Source organism: Hippopotamus amphibius, chromosome X, assembly GCF_030028045.1.
Source record: "Hippopotamus amphibius kiboko isolate mHipAmp2 chromosome X, mHipAmp2.hap2, whole genome shotgun sequence".
Taxonomy (NCBI): domain Eukaryota; kingdom Metazoa; phylum Chordata; class Mammalia; order Artiodactyla; family Hippopotamidae; genus Hippopotamus; species Hippopotamus amphibius.
In genome coordinates, this window is record NC_080203.1 from 102,593,617 (window position 1) to 102,619,996 (window position 26,380).

Below are 26,380 nucleotides of genomic sequence, written 5' to 3' on the forward strand. Positions count from 1 at the left end.
TTAATTTCATATTTTTAATGTCATTAAAATCTCAATGTTTCATTACATAAGTTTTTTAATAAAAGATTATAAAGTTTTTATAAAATCTTATATTTTACCTTAAGGATTTTTTTCTCATAGTGGTTTTTTTTGTATGTAAATTATTATAATTAAAGAATATAGAAAATAAAAGAGGGTCAGAAATTTGAAAACCCAAAGGATTTTGTTTAGAAAAGAAAGACATATCCATTATTATCCAGTGTATTGATAAAAGCTTTCATTTGTAGTTTTTTTGTTTTGTTTTGCTCTGTTCTTTTGCATTTTGGCTGCACCATCTGGCACATGGGATGTTTCCCTGACCAGATATTGAACCTGGGCCTCTGCGATGAAAGCACCAAATCCTAACCACTAGGCCACCAGGGAACTCTGTCATTTGTAGTTTTCATTTCAGATTTTTTTTTCTTCTAGAAATAAGCTATTCATTATTTCAAGGTTTTAAAAATTTCATATTTTCATTTATTTAATTTCGAGAATTTCATGGAATCAAAAGACCAATCAAAATTTGACAAAACGATAGAGAAGGTAGGAAAGTGTACATTTTTTTAGCAGTATTTTGCAAAATCAGTCTGGAAATATATTTAAGAATTGATTCAGATTAAGAAAAGGGGTAGAGAATAAATATTGATGGTACTTTGCATAATGGTGAAGTTAAGGGAGTGGTAAATTTGAAAGTTAAACACAGATACAATTTACTAAATCAAAATTAGATATTCCACAGACTTAGAGAGAGTGGCAGAAATTATCCCCCCCAAAAAAACAAAATCTGAGCAAAATGTCTGGTCAACCTGGCATTTTTATTCTCCTAGTGAAATTTATAATAATGCAAAATCTTAGCAGTATTTTGTAATAGATAAGTTACCTTTGTCAACTAATAGTAGTATGACGATTACTTCAAAAAATTTACAGAAACAAGAAACAATTGAGCAACTGAAGCAGCATACAGCTCATACTGAAAATGCTGATAGGAATGAATATGAAAGTGAAGAGATGTCCAAAAAAGTGAAAGAAGGGAAAATATATGAACAACACTTGGCAAAAGGAGTGTACGTGTTGCCAGCGGCTGTGATTATGGAGTCATTTTCAGTTGAGCATGTAGGTAATGACTCAGGCCAGCAAAGGCCTCAGGCCGACACCAGAACAGAGAGTTTGCAAAAAGGGATATTTAAACATGAAAATAAGCATGGTCTTTATCCACTTGATAGTAAGGAAATAGAAAAGGAAAGTGGTGAAGGACAAAGTCAGATGGATTCAGAAGGAGAAGAAATAGTCTTTGAGAAAGAAACTGATCTGGTGAACATGACAGGTCTGAAGGATATAAGAAAAAGTGAAGAGAATAGGAAAAATATTGATACATTCTTTGATGACTTACCAAATAGAGATGTGAATATTGAGGATGAAGAAAATAAAACTCTTGTTAAGGAAAGTAAAAGTAACAAGCAAGACGTGATCTTTGACAGTGAAAGAGAATCTATAGAGGAGCCAAACTGTTATGTGGAAGGTGAAAGTGAAAGTCAGCAGGGTACCGCTGATGGATTCGAGCAGCTTGAGTCAATAGAATTTAGCAGTGGCGAGAAGGAGGATGATGAAGTGGAAACGGACCAAAACTTGTGGTATAGCAGGAAGTTTGTTGAACAAGGACATGAGGAAGAGATCGAACACAGAATGTCCAAATTCGTGGCAAAATATGATTTTAAGTGTGAGCACTTGTCAGAGATCCTAGAGGAGCAGGAAGGAGAAGATGATTCAAAAAGAAGAGGAATAGAGGAGCAAGAGATAGAGGCAAATGAGGAGGTGCCTGGAGAAACAGAGGAGGAGGAAGCAGAGCTCCTGTTAGATGACCTTACAGACAGAGCAGAGGTGAGTGAGGGCAAGGGAAAGCCAAGGGGAGAGGCAGAGCCTGTGCCAGAAGGTGAAGGTGAGGGAATCGGAAAGGAGGGTAATTCAGGAGTAGAACATAGGAGTGGAACAGGAAGTGAGGAGGGGGAGGAGGAGAAAGACAAGGGAGGAGTAGAAAAGGAAAGCCTGGGTAAGGCAGAGAAAGACCTGAAAGGGGAGGAGGAACGGGAGCAAAAGGAGAGGGAACAGGGCCATCAGGAAGAAGGAAACAAAGGAATGGAGGAAGGGGAAGGGAGGGAGCAAGCAGAGTGGGGAGGAGAGGAGGAGGAAGGCAAGGAGGAAGAGGGGGGAGAAGAGAAAGAAGATGAGGAGAAAGGAGAAGGGAAAGAGGAAGAAGAGGAAGGAGAGGGGGAAGAAGAGCAGGAGGGGAAGGGGGAGGAGGTAGAAGAGGGGGAGGGGCAGGAAGGAGAAGGGGAAGGGCAGGAAGAAGAAGAGGAAGAGCAGGAAGGTGAGGGGGTAGAGGAGGGAGGAGAGGAGGAAGGGCAGGAAGACCAGGGGGGAGAGGAGGAGGGAGAAGGAGGAGAGGAGGAAGGAGATGGGGAGGGGCAGGAAAGAGAAGGGAGAGAGGAGGAGGGAGGAGATGAGGGAGAGGGGGAAGGAGAAGAGGAAGAAGAGGAGGAAGGAGAGGAAGTGGGGGAGGGGCAGGAAGAAGAGGAGGAGGAAGGTGAGGAGGAGGAGGGTGAGGAAGAGGAGGGAGAGGGGGAAGGAGAGGAGGAGGAAGAAGGAGAGGAGGGGGAGGAAGGAGAGGAAGAGGGAGAGGGGGAAAAGGAAGGAGGAGAGGAGGAGGGAGAGGGGGAAGGAGAGGAGGGGGAAGGAGAGGAAGAGGGGGAGGGGCAGGAAGAAGAGGGGGAGGGAGGACAGGAGGGGGAAGAAGAAGGAGAAGAGGAAGAAGGAGAAGGGGAGGAGAGAGAGGTGGAAGGCAAGGAAAGGGAAAAGAAGGCGGGGGCAGTGGGGGAGAGGAAAGAGGAAGAAAATAGGAGGAGAGAAGAGGAGAAGGAAGAAGAGGAGGACGATGAGGAAGAGGAGGGAAAGTACCAGGAGACAGGCAGTGTAGAAAGTGGAAGGAAGGGAAGACAGGGTGGAGGAAGAAAATCCAGCAAAGTGAGCAAAATCAGAGGATCTGTGAAATATGACAAAGATAAAACATATCCAAAAAAGTTTATTACTAACAGGGAAGGAAAGGGGAAAGAGCATGAAGTACGGAGGTTCAAAATGCCAGTGCAGTCAAAACAACTTTTAGAAAATGGGCCACCAGGTTCCAAAAAATTTTGGAATAATGTATTACCACATTATTTGGAATTGAAGTAACAAATGTTAAATTTGCCCTGATTATGTCCAGCCAAGCCATTTGCACATCTTATGTGTAACAGACACTCATTCTATTACATTGATTTTGTATCGTTGTTACTTTACACGTGGTGCAGTAGAAACTGATAAAGATAACTTGGGGCACTGGTAAATTTTGGCTTCTCTTAAACTAATATTTTGGTGTATTTTCCCCCAAATTATAAACGTACAACTAGAGAATATCAAAAGATCATAGCATATAATTAATATTATAATTCCTCATTAAAGATAGTTTTAGGAAACAAGAGTATATTGTAAAAGTATTTTGTTTGTGTACACAAGTCTCTTTAAAAATGGCACGGATCTTTAAAGGTTATAAAAGTAATTTCTTATAGCTATGTTAGCATAGTTTTTTCAGTCTATGATTACGGTCTGCCTACCACATAGAATAATTTTGTAAGAATGGGTGGCATTCTAAAGCTAAAATGAGGAATTCACATTTAAAAAAAAATAGTGCTGTCTTTTTACCTTTTATGTGTTCTTTTTACAACAATCTACAAAGTGATAGCTGGGTTCAGAGCTCAGACTCTAATATCTCTTTTAGTTACTGTTTGGTAACTAAATGACAGAATATTTAATGAAATGGAGATGAATGTTTATTCTAAAAGTACGAAAAACTTTATTTATTGCCAGGCAAAGCTACTCATTGGGCTTCAGTTTCCTTATCTGTAAAACAGAATGAATTAGATGATATGATAACTATAGCCCCTTGTAACTCTTAGATTCTTTCATTCTAACATGTTTGTTATTTGCATAAGAAAATTTTTTTAAGGAAGAAAAATTATACTTTACAGTTAATCTAGTTGTCTATAAAATGTTCTTTTCTCTTAAAAAAATTGTGAAAGCTTTAATGTCTTTTGTCTTCTGTAATTCTGTGTTTCTAAACTCCTGTAATTTCTGAGCTTTCACTGTAGTGTCAGACCATCATTCCCAGTACTGCCATCCCAAGTGTCTATTACTTGCCTTCAATGTATTCTTCATTCACTATTCTGTAATTCTGTTTGCTGTTTGTCAGACTGCTTCAAGTAAAATAAAAATTAAATGTATACAGTCAGTAGTTGTTTGTGAAAAGAGAAACTAATATTAGATATTAAATTTTAGAGAAGCTAGATTTCCACTAGAGTAATTCTGTTGTATATAATGCAGCTAGTTTGTTCGATTGTTATTTATTTATAGTTTTCCTCCCCCAGTCCCTTCTATATCTGAGACATGAGGGATTTCTTATACTTTGTTTTGTCAAGGAGGACTGTGATGGTAAGCTTCCTGTGAATTTTGTGTAGTTGAATTCTTTGCACATTTGATTTTCCACAAGTGAGAAAGAATATAAGGAGAAAGACTAGGATAGGAAATGAAGACATTCCTAGGAGTAGTTGTAAATTTTGTCTTAGCTGCAGGGCTCTCTGGTAGCTTCCACTAACTAACCAAATATGCAGATTTGGCATTGCAGTGTTCTACTAAATTCTGCCACATTCATTAGTGTTAGTACAATTGAATTAACACTTTGATTAAAATGTATGTAATGTGTTGTTAATTCTAGTGCAAAACGTGGTTATTTTAGAAGTAGACTTAAGATTAAATAGGATGGATAACAGAAGTGGCGTTTATAAAGGAAAAACCTCCAAGGAGATGAGAAACTCTTAAACTCAAGTTACCAATGTTAAAGGTATGGGCATCATCTTCCACTGAAGAGATAATCAGCCAGCAATATTGAAATGATGTTCTTAAAATATGTCCATCTCAGTATTTGAACCAGTCTATATGTCTATATAACCATTTGGTAGGTTTTTGTTTTGTTTGTTTTTTTTTTTTTTTTGGCTGCGTCGGGTCTTAGATGTGGCACATGGGATCGTTGTGGCACGTGGGTTTCTCTCTAGTTGTGGCTTGCAGGTTTTCTCTTCTCTAGTTGTGGCTTGCAGGCTCTCCAGGGCGCGTGTGCTCTGTAATTTGCGGCATGCAGGCTCTCTAGTTGAGGCGTCCAAGCTCAGTAGTTGTGGCACATGGGCTTAGTTGCCCTGAGGCATGTGGGATCCCATTTCCCTGACCAGGGATCAATCCCGTATCCCCTGCATTGGAAGGCGGATTCTTTACCACTGGACCACCAGGGAAGTCCCTAGATAACCATTTGTAAACAGCATTTCTTACTCATTTCTTCATATTTCCTTGGTCAAAAATAACTTTTTGTGCTCTTTTAGAAGCATTAATTCATGCAGGCCTAGTGCTCTGGTCAAAAGAGCACTGGCCTAGTCATTTTCAGACCTGAATTAATATTTGGTTAAGTATATTGGAGTAACTAGTTCCTTCTTTACTGTCCCCATCTGCTGGTTGATCACGGTTTTACTGTAGTTTATCAGTGATCATTTTTGAGGCAAGTGTGAGTTGTGTATGTAGAATCCATTGAATTACAGTTTCAAATGAGGACTCTGGCAGAAAAATAAGGTAAGCTGCAAAGGAGTACCACAGAAACATCTGCCGCTGCGGACCAGCAGCACTCCAGGTGAGTGCAATTGAGCTGTTTTCTGTTATTTCACTACAGAAATAAATTTGCTGTTACATGTAGATTAACAATAAAATGCTACCACAGAGGAAGGTGCTGTAATTCCTTCCTTCATTCTTTCCATTGTGAAAGTTACGTGTGACATTATATGCCCAGTACCTGACGCATGACTTATGTTTGGTACATATTATTCAGTCAACAAATGTTTATGTACCAAGCACCAAAAAGAGAACAGAAGCTACCCCGAATCATGTGGCTCTCAAGCAGCAAGGGCTGCTTCCAGTCAACCCCCTGTGGCCCTCTAACCTATCAGGGACGTTAGGTAGGTATAGATTTCTTGAAAGAACACCAGGTAAAAAGAGTTCCTATGACTGCCTTAACTGCTGCTTCACAATGCGCTTGTGTTTCCTGATAGCACCATGTTCTCAGTCAGGACTGCCCAAAGATAAAAATATGATTTGAAAACAAATCTATGACTTTCCTCCATTAAATCCCTTAGTTAATAAGAAGAAAATGGCTTTATAAGGTATGGCTCCTGATCTCAAGGAACTCTTGGCTATTTCTACAGGCTGAGCAGAAAATTGACCAGCACAATAGAGTGCTTCAGGAATGGCATTTCAGCTGCCACTGGGAAAGACAAGGGAAAGGGCTCCCCGAGAGTGATGGTGAAACGTGAACTGAGTCATGAAAAGTAAAACCTATCCAGGCAAAGAGGGGGCAGAGTGATGGGAGCCAGGCTGACGGGAGCCCGGAGAGTGGTTCAGTGTGACTGCAGCCTGGAGTATTCTTTGATCTCGATAGAGAGGCACAAGACCTTCTGTGTTTGTAAAAAATATTAAACAAGAGTAAGATGATCATGCTTGGGCTTTTGTAGCATCATTCTGGCAGCAATATGGAGGGTAGATTAGAAGGGAACAGGACCAGAGTCAGGGATAGCAGCCAGAAGGCAGTTAGAGTAGACCAGGCAGAGACCGAAGAGGGGCCGGGCTAGGACAGTGGGATGGAGAGTTGGGGACATGTATTAGTGAGAGATATTTGGTGATAGAATTGGAGAGCTTAGTAAAGATATGGAGCTTGGAGGGAGGGAAAAGGCCAAGCTTTTCTTGTTTCTGGCTTGGAGAATTGGGAAGAAAGAGTGCTACTCACAGAGGCTGAGAACAGAGGAGTAGGGGCAGATTGAGGAGACTGCTTGGGGCTTGTTGATCCGGAAGATGTTCAGCAGGCAGATACATGACTGTGTCTGGAGCTCAGGGAAGATGCTGGGTATCAGCGGCTTATAAATGTAGTTAAAACTGTGGATTTGAATGAGAGGCAGCATTCATAATGTGAAGAGAGAAGAGAACTGAAGAGAATTCAGGGAAACGTTAGTAGGTAAGGGGAGGTTGAGAAAGGGAAGTCTGAGAAGGAGGGAGGGTAGGAAAACTTTCTAGGAAAGCCAAGGAAGAGTGAGCAGTGGAGAGCTGCAGAGGATCTGAGGCAGAGCCCACGTTGCCGTCAAGAGTGAACTCCAGGAAGTCTGCTTTGCAGAGACATAAAATCAGAACTCCAGGAAGTCTGCTTTGCAGAGACATAAAATCAGAACTAGATTTTAAGAAATGAATATCAAAGAGCTCTACTGGCATATTTCTCAATTTAGGAAAGGAAATGTATAGTCCAGAGACTTTGGTGCTCTGGGGGGCAATATTCTACATTTTTATTTGCTGTTATTATATACGATGATACATAAGAATAGGATATTACTGAAGTGAGCTTATCAACAAATAGAAGAGTCTGCTGTGTTTTAAATATCAGTGGGGTGGGGGTGGGGACAACTCTGAGGGCAGCCATTATGGTCTGCAAATTAATTGGGTAGAGCTGATTCAGAGCATGGGCTCTGTAGTCCGGTAGGCCTGAGTTCCAATCCCAGCCCTTCACTGATTAGCTGAGTGGACGCCTGGAAAAGTTTTTTTTTTTTTTTTAACCTTTCTGAGTCATATTTCCATCTTTTAGTAAAGGAGGGGGGATCTTCTGATAATTAAATTAGTTAACATTTGGAACATGTTAGGGGTACTCAGCAAATGTTAACCTATATCACTAATTATCCTCTCTGATCACATCAAGTTTTAACCTATAACACTAATTATCCTCTCTGATCACATCAAGTCACATACATTGCTACCCTCATGAATCTCCAAGTCACTGGCTGATGAGCATGAGTTTAGTTTCATGTGCCTATAAACCTTACTTTTGTTTAAATACAACATAGCAAAGCAAAAAAAAAAAAAAGCTTATGGAGGTAGATCCAGGGGAGTGAAGTGGGTTACAATAATGATAACCTTTAAATATGGGGTAGAGTGAAACTATCATTACACACCAAACATGGGTCAAATACTGCCCCTCAACATTTGAACCATAACAAAAGGCTGATGGCACTCACATGGTTAGTCTAAAATATAGATGTTAGTGCTGTCATAGGACCACAGATTTCCCTCTGTATCCTAATGTTTTTATCAAATAGTTAAAAAATAATTCACACATAAAGTATAATCATGGATCATGCATTTGTTTAAGATAAAGAGGAAGATACATCTTCTAAGGAAAAAGAGGGGGGAAATAATAGAGTAAAACTAAGAGCAAGAATATAACTGAACCAGCAAGATGTTCTGTACCCTGAACGCTACATTTATTTTTGCAGGCCACTTATCAGAGTCAAACTGTAATGTATTTGGTGGTGAAAATACAGGATTGGGAATGACTTAAGGGATTGGTACATAGATAGAAGGGGAAGTTGAGAGATTATAGAGGAGTCATTAGAAGTGAAGAACTGGGAAGTCACAACTGGCAGCCCATGAATACAGTCTGGCCTGTAGACTTATTTTGTTTGGTTTACATAGTGATTTTTTAAACATTTGGATCAGATGCCAACATTGAAATATCAGAGGTTTTACATTGGAAAAAAATATTTTTTGGACTTCACTTGGAAAACCTGAGGATCTAGGAATATCGTGCCCTGTGGCAACACTTGCCTGTAGCCCAGCTGAGGCCATCCCCAACTTCCCTGCTGAGCAGGGGCTGCGCCTGACAGGCGTCCACCTTCTTCTCTTGCTTGCTCTGGCTGCCGGGCACCTGGCAGAGCATAAAGGGATGTGTACTAGAGGGTACAGCAAAGAAGAGTACACTTTAAATGAACTATTTTCTGTTGATAAGATCTGAGGCATGGTAAAAAGTGTCCAAGCTTCCTGTTTTTTGACAGTCCTCAATGCACACTTGGGATTCTATCTTACTTTTTATAGAATGGCCTTTACAAAATCACTTATATTTACATATAGTTATTGTTTGCTCATGTTATTTTCTCTGTGAACGATCTTTTTCATCTTGATACAAACCCTCCTAGGTAGGTGTTGCTAATGTCATTTTTCCATTTTACAGATGGACTGTGAAATACAGTAAGTAGGTACCTTGCTCAGGCCAAGAGTAGTGGAGCAAGGCTCAGAAAACAGTGTTTAGGTCTTTGTATTTAGTGCCCTTCCCACTCTCCACTCCTGCCTCAGTGATTTCTAGTGTAGTTAAAACTTGCACTTACATAGTAGCTCTTCTTGTCCTAAAAAAAAAAAACCTTGAAATTGAGATTTTAAAATATATACTTTCCCACCTGATGACTTAGATATAAAGTTTTATGCTCTATTTAACTTGTTTGGAAAACATTTTCTACCCTATGTGGCATCGATGCATGTCACGAATCCAGAACTGTAGCACAAAATTTTATACCTTATAGTCTTTTTTTTAACTTAAAACTCTTCTGAAGTTAATACCTAGACAAGTATATATCTCATACATGCATAGCTCAATGTCTTTTCTACAAACTGAACATACCCATAGTCAACATCCAGATCAAGGAAAAGCAGTGTCAGCTCCCTAGAAGCTCCCCTTCAATCCCCTTCCAGCCATTTCCCATCACCCACCCCCTCCAGGGTGACCACTAGGCCAGCTTCTGAATAGCAGTCTCTAGTTTTTAAAGCATACAGTAATCGTTTCTTAAGCAAACTGAAACGGTTTCTTGGTATTTCCCATAAGAAATGTAAAAAGTGTTGCCCTAGGCCAGACCAAAGGCTGCAGCTCCCTGTGCTGTGTCTGACCAATGAAACAAGGGTACTTTGGTGGGAGCCAGGCCCATTCACTTCTTCACTGGGGTCCTAACACAAGATGCATTTCCACTGACCACTCCAGACTCTCTCTTTACATCTTATGTGGTTCTGGTGACAAGAATGTATTTAAACTTTATCCTTTCTTTTTTATAAAATGACAGTATTCTGCCAATCTCTCCTAAATTGTTTCAGTTTGAAGGTAAGTGCTGTATGTGACTTAAAGTAGTTGTCCAGATGTATATAGATTAATTTTAAATGTGCTTAATTAAGTGCAAATTGTTACGACTGATGATGTGATTTCTACCACAAATGCCATTTTCTAAGAGCTTTGCCAAACTTAGAAAATGATATAGTTTTTTGTTATAGATTTACATGAAGTTAATGAGTAAAATTGTAGTTCATTATAAAAGAGGTGTTTTGCTTATTTCTAAAATAAGGTAAAACTCCATGCTTCTTTTTATAATAGCATGATATCCTGTGGTTACATTAATACTGTAGTAAACTAGCACAGTTGGAACTGACCCAGGTCCTAGATTAGCCAAATTGTCCAAGTAATGAGGACTTTGATAGAATACAGCTCACTGACCCTCCCACTGGGAGATAAGTGGTCAGGGTCTGAAATTCTCTGTCTCGAGAGCTCTGTTCTTTCTAGTTGGCCTTCATATATGTACATTTATAAATACATCTATGTATCAGGCCTAAGTCTTAAATCTAGTAATCTTGCTTCCCATTCTCTTCCAAAGTAAAGTGATCTCTGATCATTTTAGCTACCTGTAATGTGCATTTGGCTAGCCATAATATATAACTCACTTAGAGGGGAAATCATGCAGAAGAAAAGGAAAGCTTTAGAAGTCCTTGGTAAATGGTAGCTCCTTGTCATTAACCCTACCCAACCTAAACGTGTAGCACATCCTTTAATATAACTCTCCCCTGGTACCCTGTTCCCTTCTCCCGAGTTCCCCTCCCAAGTGCACTGCCTCATGACCTTGGTTAACCTAAGTTAAGCCCTCCCAGAGTGACTTCTGAAACTCTTTCTTAAATCTCAAGGCTTCACTTGCGGATTGCTTGTCCTCAGTGGGAATGCTGTTAGGCCATACCTTTAGTGCTGCTAGCCTGATGATGCCACTTGTATGTGTTACTAAGGTGTGAAATACAAACACGTTCTCTCCCTAGCGTGAACTCTCACTTTTTGTATTTTTGCCAGAAAAAAAGGTGAGTTAATTATTAGAGACATTCTTTTCAAACCACCCAGTAAAGATTCTGTTGAGTGTCAGGTTCAGCCAAATAGCCACTAAGAAGGTGACCATGAGAAGCTAGTTATAGTGTTGAAGGGATATAAAGGGCATATATGGTCTCAGGCAAATATGGCTAAGGTGAACTTTGTAAAAACATTCTTCAAGGGAGTGAATGACACAGATTACTTACTGTGTCTCTTATTTTAGGGGTCATTATGCCTTTAGTGAGATGCATAAATGAAAAGCATAGGAAAAAATATCCAATAAAGAGTCCAGTCTCTTAATGACAATAAGCAGTTTTCCACCCAAAACATGAAATGGCAAAAACAAACAAACAAACAAAAACTCAGTATAGAATAAAGAGTAAAACTAATATTTTCTGCTTTTACTTTATAAGCATTACAGGATTTATTACCAGTCTATCAAATCCATAGACAGGCTGTTTTATAATTTGGATTAGCTGGACAAGAGCCAGTTGGACTAAATCCTGCCTCTGTTAGGTTTTCTGTCTGCTTTAAATAACCAAGAGCAAACCATTTAAACTGCCTATGCCCCTTTATCTTTTTCCCAGAATGTAAGTAATTATAGTGACCTTTCTCTTGTGAATATTGGTGAGTGGTACTTCTGAAGTGATTTTAAATCCCTATGTTTTGGAAGATGAACACAAGATATACATATGATTATGTTATAATGCTACAGTAGATAAAAAGCTTTTTAACTTCTCTAATATTTAAAAGCATTCTTTCTAGACAGCCCAGAAAGTATTTTGTTTTTTCACTTTAACCTTACCATAGGTGCTAAAAAGAACTTTGGGAACCCTACTCATTGAAAATGTTGAAATCGAGTAACATGCATGAAATCCTTGGTAATATAGTAACTTGATATGTGGCATGGATTATTCTGTATTTTATTTCTTTGACTTTAATATTTGAATTCATAGTCTACATGTTCTTTGAGATGGTATAAATTATTTATGACAGCAATATCAAATCTCTGTTTTTTAAAAAAGAAAAACTTAGCTCTTCCCTGATTATCAATTTTGTCACAGGATCACGAATTTTCAGAAGGTGATGAGCCAGAAGACGTGGATGAGGAAACTGAGGAATATCTAGAAGGCGAGAAGAAAGCCACAGGAGGCAATGGAAGTGTTCCTGCAGATGACCACAGTGAAACCGACAACTCAGTTAAAAAGGTATTGACAGCCATTGAAAAGGTATGATGATAACGTGCTTAAATCCCAAGACCCTGCCCAAGAGAAAGCGTATGGGTCCCCTGGTCTCTGCAGAGGGCAGATTCCAACTTCCTTGGAGAACAGAAATACTTCTATGAATAACTTTGTTTACATGCTGTAGGACAAGCTTTGACAAATTTATGAATCAGGCACCCTTTTTTCTGTAACATTCTTTCCACACTTCTTGATAGCATTCTGTTCTTCAAATGAATGGAAATGAATTGATATGGGCCAGTATAGTACACTCTTGAGAAATTAACCAAGAAGTTCAGCACTGGTCCTTGAAATGATAAAATTACATTAGCAGCCCAGTGCTAGTGGCAGAAATGGGATGTGTATGTGCACACTACGTGTGTATATTTACATGTACATGGACAAATGAAAGTTGTTTACAGCAGTGTTTGAGGTTGAGATCAGTTCTGCAGAGATGTGGCCAAGAAGAAAGTATTTATAGAGGGAACGGGAGGAGGCCTCACTGAGGAAGAGAAAGTCATCCTGAAAGTGGAGCTAGGGATGCCAAAAACATCCCTTCCATTTGGCAGATTTACCTAAGAGTGACCCTGCTAGGAGACAGTTGGTAGGTTTGAAATCATTTGTTTATTAGCACTACTCTGGATTCATTTCAGAGGTATGGAATTCAGAAACCCAAACTGAATGATACTGTATTGATTCATTTTCATTTCATTTGTTGAACCTCTTGCAAAGAGCTCTGAGTTAACCCTGCCATCTCGAGTTGATGAAACACTATCATCACTGGTCTGTGCAAGGCTCTTCTCTCTTTATTTAAATTGGTTGCCTTTGACCCTCATTCCCCTTTGCCCTAACACAGACAACCATTGAAACATGCTTGTCCTTTTATTTGAATGTGTACTTGTAAAACATGTATTGTTGTTTTGTGTGTGTATTTTTAATTTACAAAATGATATTGTGCTACAGAGGTCATTCTCTTCCTTGCTTCCTTCTTTTTCCAAGACTCCTTCCTCTCACTGAGGAAAAAATGTGTTCTAGCAGTTATTGTTTTCTTTCAGAGGGAGGGAAAGATTCTGTTTGATAAGGAACATTTATGAGTTCCAGTTATGGCAGTCCCTGAAATTCTTTAGCATAGAATTCATTAAACTCCAATTTGACATTATAAAATGTTGAGCTAATTCATATACCAATTAATGTTCCTGAATCTTCTTTGAGTAGAATTCTTGAATATACAATTCTTATTAATCATACAATTTTAAGCTAGGAAGGACATTAGCAAATCACTCATCATCTAAGGCAAGAGTCCAGCAAAGAGAAATAATTGTCACATGTTTATGTTGTGAGCTACACGCTGACTCTAGAACCCTGCTTAAAACCAAAACTAGGTTTTCTAGCCCAGTACAAATATGTTTTTATTATATTGTTTCTTTATTGTTTATAGGACAAAAAAGCCAACCAAGAGGAACCAGCCATTCATGAATACAATGAAAATCCAAAAGGTGTGAGCACATTTGACTTCAAAAGCATACTTTCAAAAAGGCTAGATATGTAGCATACTACGTTCATATGTACATATAGATATTTATGCATATGTGAGCTGTAACTAAGGAATTATAGCTTACACGCATGAATTCTATTTTACACTTTTTATTGTCACATGACCCTCATAATAAGCTGTGAAATATGTGACACAGGCTTATGTGTTCTCATTGATCACCACCACAGCTTCTTCACATAAAAATATTCACATCCCTCATGGCTGCTCATGTGTCAGTGTTAAGTGGTTTAGAACAGCCTTTTTACTGCTTTTTTTTTTCAATCAGTATTATTAAGTTGGGCTTTTGTCCCAGATCTCAATTTATATGTCTGGTGAGCACTGCCAGACGCCATCACTGATGGCCAGGCTGGCCTAGAGCCACAGCAGGCCATCCAGTTATTTCCCCCAGAGCCCAAACCTGAGCCTTTGATCTTACCACAGACATTTCAGAGGAGTCCAAGCCTCGCTGTTGATGTCAGAGAACGGGTCACAGAACAGAGGAGACTGTGACCGCCCTTGGGACCTACAGTTTCTACACCCAGATCATTGGTGTTTTTGCTGTATGATCCTCATATTATGTTTCCACACCATCACATCACAGTGGGCCTTTTGCTGCGATGTCATTACAAATAACTGTCCCGTAATAGTGGATATCTGATCAGAATTTAAGCAGAAGAAGGAATAGTTTCCTTAACACATTTTTTTCTTCTAACTTCTGCAGAAAGAATAGTAAGTTTTAGAATATTTTAACCAAAATGTTAAAATATTTGTCATCTCTAAGTATTCTTAGCATATAACCTAAAGTGTTAAAAAGAAATTACATATAAGATTTAAGTTGTTGATAATATATGTGTAAAATTAGAAGAATGCATACACTTCATGAGTCTAAAGATCATTATTCAACTATATAATGTGGATTAATTTGAAATGCCAAGGAAATAACGTGCATTTGGGTACAAATAATTTCATTACAACTAGGTTAACTTTTTTAAAGGGAATTTATATTTTACAGAAGTCGCCCCTAACATTTACTGTTACCTTTGCTATACTTGGGCACTGGTCACCTAGACAGTTACAACATTGGTCATGTCATTCTGAGATTTTTGCCTTAACTTTTCAGGAAATATGCAGCTGTCCACTACTCTTTAGTATTACCCCATAATTCATGGTTGATAGAGTTTCACTGAAAGCATCAGGACTTTTTTTTGCTCTTTAGTTAGAAAAAATATTTCTAAATATATCCTATCATAGGAAGTATGCATGATCATGCAAAGAGCAGTTCTTCAGAAATCCTGGAAGACAGTGAATCAACACCAAGTAAAGATATAAAAAAATCAAAGAAGGTAAGTGAACTGAACTTTTCATTTTAGTGTTAAGGCCAAAGTATTGATTTGCTTCTTCTATTTTTTATATGGTGATCCACATAATTTAGTTCCCTTAGTATGCATTTTGATGACCCCATAACATGATTTCAGGTGATGTTTCACATTTTTAACATGCATGTTTACTTATTGGATTTTAGATTTTGATTCAGATTGCCCTGCAAAAATGTAATAGCATGTTCCTTTCAATCATCCCTTGCACACTGATTCATCATACAATAAAAGATACGTAAAAGAACTCTACTGCTTAAATTATAAGAATATAATATCCTGAGAGTCTAAAAGAGAGTAAGGCCAGGCCAAGAAATAGGATGAATGAAAAGTTAAAGATAATTATGCTTAGAAAACATTACAATGTGCTACTCCGGGCTCTCTGGACTAATATTGTTTTGGAGTTGTGACAAGTCCAATGGATACATTTCTTCTTCTTGGAAGTAAATTACTCTTTCCACTTGCAGAAAGACTTTAATCATGAGACATTTCCAGGTAGCAGTGTTAGGAGGAAACATGGAAGACAAGAAAAATGAAAAGCCTTGTTAATTCTTATTCAGCCTTAGGTCTCAGCTTATATGTCATTTCCACACAGAGGCCTTTTGTGACCAGCAGCACTTATATAAATTATTATGTCCCATTATTATCCTCTCACATAGCACCCTTTTCTCATACTTCTTAGTGTTTGTCACAGTTTGCAGTTACATGTATATTCATTTACATTATGTCTCTGTCTCCACACTGGCCTTCAGCTCCATGGGGACAGAAACTATTTTCTGTTTTGCTTTCTAGTGTATCCTTAGCACTTATCAGAGTTCCTAGTACATGGTAAATGCTCAGTAAATATTTTTGGTTGACAGTGAATTGTAAAATGTAATGGGGTAAGAAAGAGGAAAGGATGAAGGTAAAACCAGGAGCCGCCCTTAGGGTAGTAAACATGCGGTCTTTTGCCATCTTTGTAGGTATACGTCACTCTGAAATTCCTTTCAAAATTACTTCACAAATTTCAGAAGTTATTTTAGCCCAAATCTCCATATTGTTATCTTTTACTAAAAACTATTTCATGACCATTTTTATCTTTATAAAATTATAAGTTCGGATTACTGTACCCAAAAGATGTCTGTGACCTGGCTCAAAGGACACTTCAGAATTATTACCCTTCTTAGAATTATAGCATGCATCACTAGAACATTTCATCAAGGTTTAGGAACCTTTTAGATTCTCTGTCTGGTAGAACAGAACATTTAACAGATAATCCACCACTATACTTCATAGTGTTCCTGCAGAAACTTTTTTCAGTTATAAAGAGCTCAGGGAAATACTCTGGAAAAGAAGATCAAATATGAGGGAGAAGGATGAAAAGTAAAGGAGTCAGGAGACATAAGAACCTAAGGAGAGGAAAAGTGAAATGAAGCAGCAGAAAAAAATATTTGAAACACACCTCTGACCAAATGAAAATGCATATTCTAGAATATGTGGTTGAGTTTAGGGAACTTTTCAGGCTCTCTGGTCTTCAGCATTGTCCATAGGTGGTAGGATTTGAATACGCAGGACAAGAGAGGCCTGAGCTAGGGAAGGAATGCTGTGTGGGAGGGAGCGTGGTGGGCACCTATAGTGGCAGGCCAAGCAGGGAGCCTCGCAAGACCATGGGACAAAGGTGAGGCCAGGCCAGGATAGAGTGCCAGGCTGACAAATTCAGCCTTCAACTTTGATTCTGCTTAAATTCTCATTTATACCTAATGGAAAATATAATTGATTAAGTACACATTTCCTTGGTTAGAGAAAAGAAACAAAAAGTAATGAAAATTATATTTTAAAAAGTCAAGCAGTAATAAATATATTTCCTACTTAAAGAATAGGCTGTTATTCTGTATATTTTAGAAAGGAAATAGGTGATTTGGATGAGATTTTTTTCAGTCATTCCCACATGATATATTTTAATCTACGTCTCTAACCTATTTACACCATCTAAGCCAAACAAATCAAACTGTTTTTAAAACTAGGAAAATAAATGATTCATTAACTCATATCAAAATAAGCATGTGTCTGAAATTTTACATCCCTTCCCTTAATTAGACAGCCACTCCAAAGATAAAAGAAATAAGTACACTCTTGGTCTCTACAAGACAGAATTCACCATTGAATTTTGTTTTGATGATTTTAAATGTTTCTGATAGCCATGTTAGGACTCATAATTTTAATTGGTGTCAGAGATCTTTTGACGATTGTTATATCTGGAAATTGCCAAATACTGCTTTACCAAACTGTAGCAAATTTGGATCTACAGTTAGCCACTAAGAAAAATGTGTTATTGGCTTAATTTCCACCTAAGTAAGCTAGTGAAAAAAGCAGTAAGCTTTTTAGCTATTAATAATTTCTTCCCATCATGGAATTAGTTTATTCATGTGTTTATTTGGCATGTATTTACTGGGTGCCTCTGTGTGCCAGGCACAAGGCTAAAGGCTGCAGATAGAGAGGTTAAAACTCCAGTGCCATCCCTCAGAATCTAGCTAGAACATGGCAGATGCCTGGATAGTTCCCCATACCAGTTCAGTTCATAGATTTATTTTATGTCACTACCGGAAATAGAAGAGGCCAAGATGAGAATTTCTCCACCAAAAATTATGCCTGTGGATTCTTGCCTTTCCTTCCTTTTCTCTGATGCTATGCTTTATTTACCGTGGCAGCACCAACTCAGCATGTTTGCCCCAAGTACACAGTTAGCTTTACTCTATTGTGAGGAGAATCTTAGGTCAATTATGTATGGTTTCCTGTTGATGTCAGTTATTTCAGGCTTAATACCTGAAACGATCTTTTTCAGAGCCACCCAATAATTACTCCCCTGCTTTTTAAAAATAGCTTTATTTAAGTATAATTGACCCATAATGAACTACACATATTTGAAGCATATAATTTGATTAGTTTTGACATACATATACACCTGTGAAAGCATAATCACAATCAAGAGAGTGAACAGTGCCATTATCAGCAGAAGGTTCTTTGTGCCTCTTTGTGATCCCTGTTTACTCCCCACATCCTCCTGCCATACTCAGCAAATCACTGATTCTGTTTTGAGATTCATCCATGCATGTGTCAATAGTTCATTCCTTTATATTGCTGAGTGGTATTCCATTTTGAGTTAATTTCTTAAATGGTAAAGGTATGGATTGAAGGGTTTTTTTGTTTGTTTTGCATATGGACATTCAATTGTTTTAGCTCCATTAGTTCAAAAAAAAAAGCCTATCCTTTCTCTACTGAAGTGCCATCATACCTTTCTCAGAATGCAATTGGTTTTTTTATGTGTGAGCCTGTTTCTGTTTCTCTTGTGCCAGTACCACACTGTCTTGAGTTCTGTAGCTTTAACATGCCTTGAAATCAGGAACTGTTAGTCCTCCAACTTTGCTCCTTTTCAGACTTGTTTTAGCTATTCTAGACCCTTTGCACTTTCATGTGAATTTTTTAAAAAATTTATTTATTTATTGGCTGCGTTGGGTCTTCATTGCTGCCCGCTGGCTTTCTCTAGTTGCGGTGAGTGGGGGCTACTCTTTGTTGCAGTGCGCTGGCTTCTAACTGTGGTGGCTTCTCTTGTTGCAGAGCACAGGCTTTAGGCACGCAGGCTTCAGTAGTTGTGGCTCAAGGGCTCAATAGTTGTGGCTCGTGGGCTCTAGCGCACAGGCTCAGTAGTTGTGGCGCATGGGCTTAGTTGCTCCGCGGCATGTGGAATCTTCCCAGACCAGGGCTTGAACCTGTGTCCCCTGCATTAGCAGGCAGATTCTTAACCACTGTGCCACCAGGGAAGTCCCTCCATGTGAATTTTTATAATCAGTTTGTCAATTTACTGAGAAAATGCTGCTGGGATTTTGATTTGGGATTGTTTTTGAATCTACAGATACATTTGGGAAGAATTAACATTTTAACAATATTAAGTCTCCTAATTCATGAACATGACATTTCTCTTCATTTACTGATGTCTTCTCGAATTTCCTTTCACAACATTTTGTTTAATTTTTCTTAACGTGGAAGTTGAGGTCATTAATTTGAGACCTTTCTTATTTTCTATTATAGACTTTTTGTGCAATAAATTTTCCCTGAAGTACTTGATATGTTGTGTTTTCATTTCCATTCAGTTCAAAATACTTTCTGATTTCCCCTTTGATTTCTTATTTGACTCATGGGTTATTTAATTTCAATGTATCAGCAGATTTTTCCAGTGATCTATTATTAATTTCTAATTTAATTACATTGTGATTAGAGAACATACTTAGTATGAATTGATTCCTTTTAAATTTATTGAGGTGAATTTTATGGCCCAGAATCAGGTTTATCTTGGTAAATGTTCATTTGAGAAGAAGGTTGAGAATACTGTGGTTGGGTGGAGTGTTCTATGAATGACAATTAGGACAAGTTTGTTGATGGTGTTGTTCAAGTCTTCTCTATCCTTCCTGATTTTCTATTTGTTCTACTATTGAAAGACAGGTATTAAAATCACTGACTATAATTGTGGATTTGTCTAGTGTTCCTTGTACTTCTATTACTTTATGTTTTATGTATCTTAAAGCTATTTGGTTCTTAATATTTAGAATTATTACATCCTCTTAATTGACCCCTTCATCATTATGAAATGACCTTCATCCCCAATAATACTCTTTGCTCTAAAATATACTTGATCTGATATTATATAGCCACTTTAGCTCTCTTTGGATTAGAGTTATCATCTTTTAACATAATTTTACTTTTAACTCATTTGTCGTTTTACATTTCAGATACATTTGATTTAGGCAGCATGTAGATGGGTCTTGCTTTTTTATCTAAATCTACAAATCCCTCCCTTTTAATTAGAGCATTTAGACCATTTATATTTAATCTGATTATTGATGTCATTGGGTTTAAGTCTGTCATCTTACCATTGGTAGTATTCTTCTTTGTTCTTAAAAATATGCTACTTTATTTTATCAAATATTAATATAGCTGTACTAGTTTTCCTATGGTTAGCATTTGCCTAATATATCTTTTTTCATTCTTATACTTTTGCTTGTATTTTAGATGTGACTGTTATAAATGGCCTATAAGCTGGATTCTGACTTTAACATTTTTAACATGTACCTAAAATCTAAAGCTAATCAATGTTCCTTTTCCCCAAACAATACCAGGATCTTCGAAGAAAGAGTTTTCTCTCTTATCACTCCTTTTTTCCCATTTTACATGTTATTGTATCAAGCATTTTAATTTTTTTAACCTCATCAATCAAATATCATTATTTGATATACCACTTTCTTTATTCACCATTCCTTTTCACATCTCACATGTCCTTTCTGGAATGTGTTTTATTCTTCCTGAAGAAATCCTTTGGAAGTTACTGTCATAAGTTTCTTTCTGTAGTTAACTTTTTCAGTTTCTGTTCACTTGAAAATTAATGGTAGTATGGTTGGTTGACAGTTATTTTCTTTTAGTATCTGTTCCCATTGTTGCTATTAAGAAATTTGCTTTGGTGTAATTGCTGATAACCTCATATATAATCTGTCATTTCTCTCTGGCTGCTTTTTACATTGTCTGTCTTTGATGTGCTTCATTTCACTATGAGATGCCTAGATGTGAGGTTTTTTGTTTTAACTTTCTTCTCATTCATTGTGACTCTTGAATCTGAGAATTCATATCATTCATAATTTGAAGAAAATTCTCATCCATTATATATTTGAATATTTCCTCTCTCTTCTTTGGAACTCAAATATAATAAAACTTTTCATTCTGTTATCTATGTCTTTTAAATATTACTTTTATATTTTCTATATCTGAGTGATATTTGGGGAAATTTCAGAGCTTATCTGTTTCATGTTATCTTTTCATCTTAGACTAATCTGTTTAACCTCCCTACTGAGTTTTAATTTCAGTTATTATGTTTTTCACATCTTGAAGTAAAATTCTGTTTTGATCCTTTTTCAAATCCATCTGATCCTTTACCTTGTTTTGTTTACCTAGTACCTTGTTTTGTGCTCATGTTTTTTTATTATAGTCCTTTAAATAATTTAAGCATTCTTTTTTTATATTCTGTATTTAGTTATTCCTGTCAGACATCCTCCAGAGTCTAAATCTGTTTGTTGCTTTGGCTGACTTGCTAATGGTGTCTTCTTTCCTTCTGTGTTTTGAAATTTGGATTGTGAGTTCATGTTCAACCAGGACTTTTTGTAGAAATCCTTTAAAGCTTAGATTAGGGTAAGTCCATCCATAGAGAATTTGTATAAAATTCTGTTAGCTCCCCTGGGTGTTAGCATTCTGGGACCACGTTCAGTTAATGTCTCAGTTAAGGGTTTTCCACCAGTACTGTACATTTGAACCCCAAATTCACATTAGGAAAACGTTATTAGGCTGAGAGAGACATGTTATTTTGTTATCTTCCAGTGTTTGTAGGTGGACTTACATTAAAGGCCTAGTCCTTAGAGGGTCCCCACTTTACCACAGTCTCAGTTCCAATTCTCCACATTTTGTGAGATCAAATCTGTTAAAATCTAAGAGTTGAAGTTATGAGATCAATAAATGCCATTTCAATACTCAACTCACCTCTGAGACTTCCTGCTCTCTCTTTTTTTGGCCCATGGGGATTTCCCTTCATTTTATGTGAGCTCACCTACACATTATAAAATTATATTTTGTATACTTCTTCAGCATTTCTTGGTGTTCTGTAGTGGCAGAATTTTTCAAGATGTGTATTCCTACACAATAGCAGGAACAGGAGTTTTCCCATTTTAGTTCATAGACTCTTTTTCTGGACTCTGACTTTCTGGGTTACAACTTTTCATTCTAGTTCCTCCATTTTTTATAATAGCTTAAAGGTAAACTATTATTATTAGCACCATTTTAATTTCTGAAGGAGCCAGATCTTCAGCTGTTTTTTGGTTTTGGCATCTTGTCAAAACCATTATTTGGGTTGTCATTCTTTAGGAATCCTGTTTTCTCTCTGGCTAAATCCTCAAAGGGCTTAAATCATTTGGAACTTTTCAGTTGTCATCTTCCTTGATGTCTATTGCATGTGCCTTGTTGGCCACTCTTTTGTTGATATTTTCCTCCCCTGACTCCTGAGCTGCCTCTTTTTCCTGATTTTGTTTCTACAAAACCCAGTCCCCAGTGTTGACTCCTCTTCCTCTGTCTACCTTTCACACTTGGCTTTTCCTCAGTCTCTTTTCTTCTGCTCTTTCTTCTGCCCACCTGGAATCCCTGGGTTATGGGGCCTACTTTCATCTCTTCAGCTATTACCTTCCTTCTGCCGGTCCGCAGCCCTGGCCTCCCCTGAGCAGCAGGTCCGTTTGTCCAATTGCCTACTCAGTCCCCTGGCGCTCCCACCGCCATCATTTGGCAGCACTAACATTTTGCCAGGAGTTCTGATCTACAGGAATGGGGAGGTATGTCCTGTAGAATATCCTAGTTTTCATCTTTTTTCCTCTTATAACAAAGCAAAGTGAAATACTAAATTTGTTCTTTGTTTTTTGGGGATTTTTTAAAGATTTTTTTGTTTTTTGATGTGGACCATTTTTAAAGTCTTTATTGAATTTGTTACAATATTGCTTCTGTTTTCATATTTTGGTTTTTTGGCCGCAAGGCATATGGGATCTTAGCTCCCTGGCCAGGGATCGAACCTGTACCACCTGCATTGGAAGGCAAAGTCTTAACCACTGGACCGCCAGGGAAGTCCCCTGAATTCGTTCTTTGAAGAAAAATGATAACCTATTACCAAAGACTGATGGCGTTGAAGGGTAAACCCTGAAAGGTCTTATTTTAGGGGAGAATCATGATTGCAATTGGTGAAAGAAAAAAGGCTGGTGGATGCTAAGAATGTACCATTGTGGTGCCTCATAGAGATGTGATGAAATAATGTTAAGATTTGTTGAAAATTATACCCCCTAAATACTATTAAGTGACTATTTCACTTACTGCGTGTGTGTGTGTGTGTTTTTTTTTTTCTCTAGATTTTCCTCTTTAAAAGGATTTCATTGACGAGTCAGAAAAGTGTGCAGAATAATAATGAGCCACTCTCAGAGATAAAACCAGTAGGAAATCAAATAGCTTTTAAAAGCAATGAGAGAGATGCCGACCAGAGCCACATGGGGCAAAATCATCAGGATACTTCATCCCCAAATATGGAGAGAAGGTCAAAATCTTGTACAATGCTATGAATATGTTTATGTTTTCATGGTCACCGAGCACATTGTAATTTATACTTGAAAAACAATTTGAGTTCTGAAGGAAAGTTTCTGATAACAAACTTTTAAAGATATAACATAAGAATATGTTTGATTTGGTTTGAATAGTACGACCAGTTTTGATATTTATTTAAATGCTGTTATTTTTGACAAGCAATTTCAGAATATGTGTATCTCCAACTCTCCTTCAAGTGTTGTGGCCTTAACTGTTCAGTGTTGCAATATGAAATATATTTTTATATGTGAAAGTTAAATTAAGATATTTCATAGTTTTTACTAAACAATTTTACATCTTTATAATTTCATCAGGCAATCTCCTGACACTGTAACAGTTTTTAATGTATTTGCAATTTTCAAAAACTGAGTCAAAATTGTTTTTAATGAACATATTTTAATAAACTATATCTGGTCGGTTCCACTGTTTAAATGGGTGAATATGGAGAAAATTTGGAGGTATTTTGAGTTAGCAGCTGACAAAACAGGGGCAAAAAAAAAATCTAATTTTAAAATATTGAAAGGCACAAAATGCAATTACCTTTTTGTAAAGAAAATATCAGGGACATCTTTGTGGAGAAACTGTGTTGAAATTTCTTTGCTTCCTGCTCCTTTAGGGAGGTGATCTGACATGTGAACCTTGCAGATTATCTGCACTGGTTGACCATGCCACAGATCCCCAATCTCATTGCGGCGCTCTCTAGCATTGACAGTAGTAACTAAGGTTGGCTCCGTCACACAGTGCTCTGCCACAAGGAATAGGAAGGGTAAAACTACTAAGTCGGCTTTAATAGAAACATTGCTTTCCTGTGTTCACAGATGCTACTTATTTAACTGATCAAACTACCTTTATTTTTCCCATTCTAGCCTCTGACTAAAACATTTTCTTATTCAATCACAGTGGCCATTGCCCCACTTAAATAAAACAAAAAAACTCCATCTTTGTGTTTCATGCACAAGGGCTGTAAGGATGTTAGTCTAGAGTAGATGTGATTTTGAAATCTTACAAAATAGTCTCCTATATTACATTTAGTGGAATTCTAATTTTATTAAAAGGTAAATTTAATAAAAAAATTTTTGCTGTTGCCACTATAGTACTAGTACAATATTGTAAAAACACTGTGCCAAATATAAACTATAGAAGCCAAGTGGAAGTGAAACTCAAAAATAATACTAAGACATGCCAGTTAGGATAGGCAGGATCCTAAAATGGCCCCCAAGGTTCCCACCTGCTGGTGTACTTGCCCTGAATAATCCCTTCCCCTTGAGTTTAGGGGAGACCAGTGAATATGATGAGATATCACTCTATTGCTTATGTTACGTGGAAAAGGTGAAATATTTTGCAGATATATTTAAAATTCCTAATGAGTTAACTTTAAGTAAAAGAGAGATAATCCTAGGTGGCCTGACCTAATCAGGAGAGCCCTTTCAAAAAAGATCTAGATATCAGAGTTGGAAGAAGTCAGAGCAATTCAAAGCAGTAGAGATGCTCTCCTGTTGGCCTTGAAGAAGCAAACTGTCTTATTATAGAGAGGGCCATGTGCCAGGGTGAGAAGCCTCTAGGATCTGAAGGCCTCTATTCTACAGCTGCAAGGCACTGAATTCTGCCAACAACCAGTGAGCCTGGACGAGGAACCCAACCCTCAGATTAGACCATAGCCCTGGTTGACACCCTGATTGCAGCTTTGTGAGGCCCTGAGCAGAGGACCTAGCCAAGAAGTACCCAGGCTACTGATCCATGAAAACTATGAGATAATAACTATATGTCGTTTTAATCCACTAAATTTATTGTTATGCAGCAGTAGAAACTAATACCAGTTTTATTCTGGGAAAGGGCCTCTCTCAAATCAGAAAGTTGGAAAATATTCATCTCAGGAATGAGGGGATATTTTATGAAATTGAACAAAAAATGCGTTTAAACCAGGGATCACATAACTGAAGTATTTCAGAGGCTAAACGGATAAGCATATTTGAACTGCTGCCAATCTGTTCTACCTGGTAATTGCTGTTTCTCAGTACTGGGTCCAATATTGCCAGACCCTCAGCCATTTTAAAAAGAATCTGGAAATGTGGGTTTTTATATAGACACCTCATTCATGTATGCGTCCATGCGTGCATGCATGTATATAAACGAGGAGAGCCAAACCATAGCTGCAGGCCCAATTTTGCCCACAAAGAACAAATTGTGATCTCTGTTTTAAACAAAGTACATTATTTTGGCAAGAGAAATTTGTTTACAAGGAAAACATGTTGAAATAATTAATTAGTCCCTGGATTTATCTCAATTGTAATCTTCCCTAGTTTGGCCTCAAATTTTAAGCAGGAAATGAGAGTTAAAGAATTAATTAGAAAAGTCATCATTCTACTCAGAAGGTAATTTTTTTGTTGCATACAAATGCATACTAAACCTTCTTGGGTGTGTGGGGAGTCGGAGGAGGATGAGGGAGTTTAGCTGTATTGAATACAATGAAGTAAGATGTTTGTGCTCAAAGAAGCTACATTTAAAGCTGAGAGACAACAAACAGGCTTAATAGCAGTCCCTCTAACAATGGTGACGGATAACTACTTTGGCATAATGTTAACACACAGTCCTGATCACTGAAACATCAGGAAATGTTATCCTAACCCTAAAATTATTTACGAAAACTACAGCAGGAAATCTTATCTGACCCGGCCAAGCTGCATTCCCAAATAATTCCATTTGCTTTCATTTTCATCTGGTATATATAATATGTATATTATAATAGATGAGATGCCTTAAAGGTAAGGTTAGCAGTGAACTAGAGAGCTATATCTAACTTTAAATGACAGTAATATGTTTTTATTTTAAGAAAAATTTCATCTGATTCATGGTAAACATCTATCCCAAGATGAAAAAAAATTTTTTTTTATATTCTAGAAAAGCTTTTGAAGTTTCTCAGAAGTAACCTTTACAAGTACTTTGTTTA

At 37.5% G+C, this 26,380-nt stretch overlaps 1 protein-coding gene across 5 annotated transcripts in view; it reads left to right on the plus strand.

Moving 5' to 3' along the window:
* RPGR (retinitis pigmentosa GTPase regulator) overlaps positions 1 to 26,380 on the plus strand; it is a 68,867-nt gene that overhangs the window by 29,330 nt on the left and 13,157 nt on the right. For 2 of the 5 annotated variants that reach the window (XR_009050229.1, XM_057717698.1), the window contains exons 14-17: positions 12,184 to 12,327; positions 13,778 to 13,835; positions 15,125 to 15,216; positions 23,205 to 23,386. Coding sequence is in view for 4 of the 5 variants with exons in the window: in XM_057717698.1 (XP_057573681.1) it covers positions 12,184 to 12,327; positions 13,778 to 13,835; positions 15,125 to 15,216; positions 23,205 to 23,386 (476 nt within the window). In the remaining variant the exon portion in view is untranslated. Of the gene's footprint in view, positions 1 to 945; positions 1,136 to 1,750; positions 1,897 to 12,183; positions 12,328 to 13,777; positions 13,836 to 15,124; positions 15,217 to 23,204; positions 23,987 to 26,380 lie in introns of those variants that run through there. The other 3 variants (XM_057717697.1, XM_057717699.1, XM_057717700.1) reach the window with 2 other exon arrangements.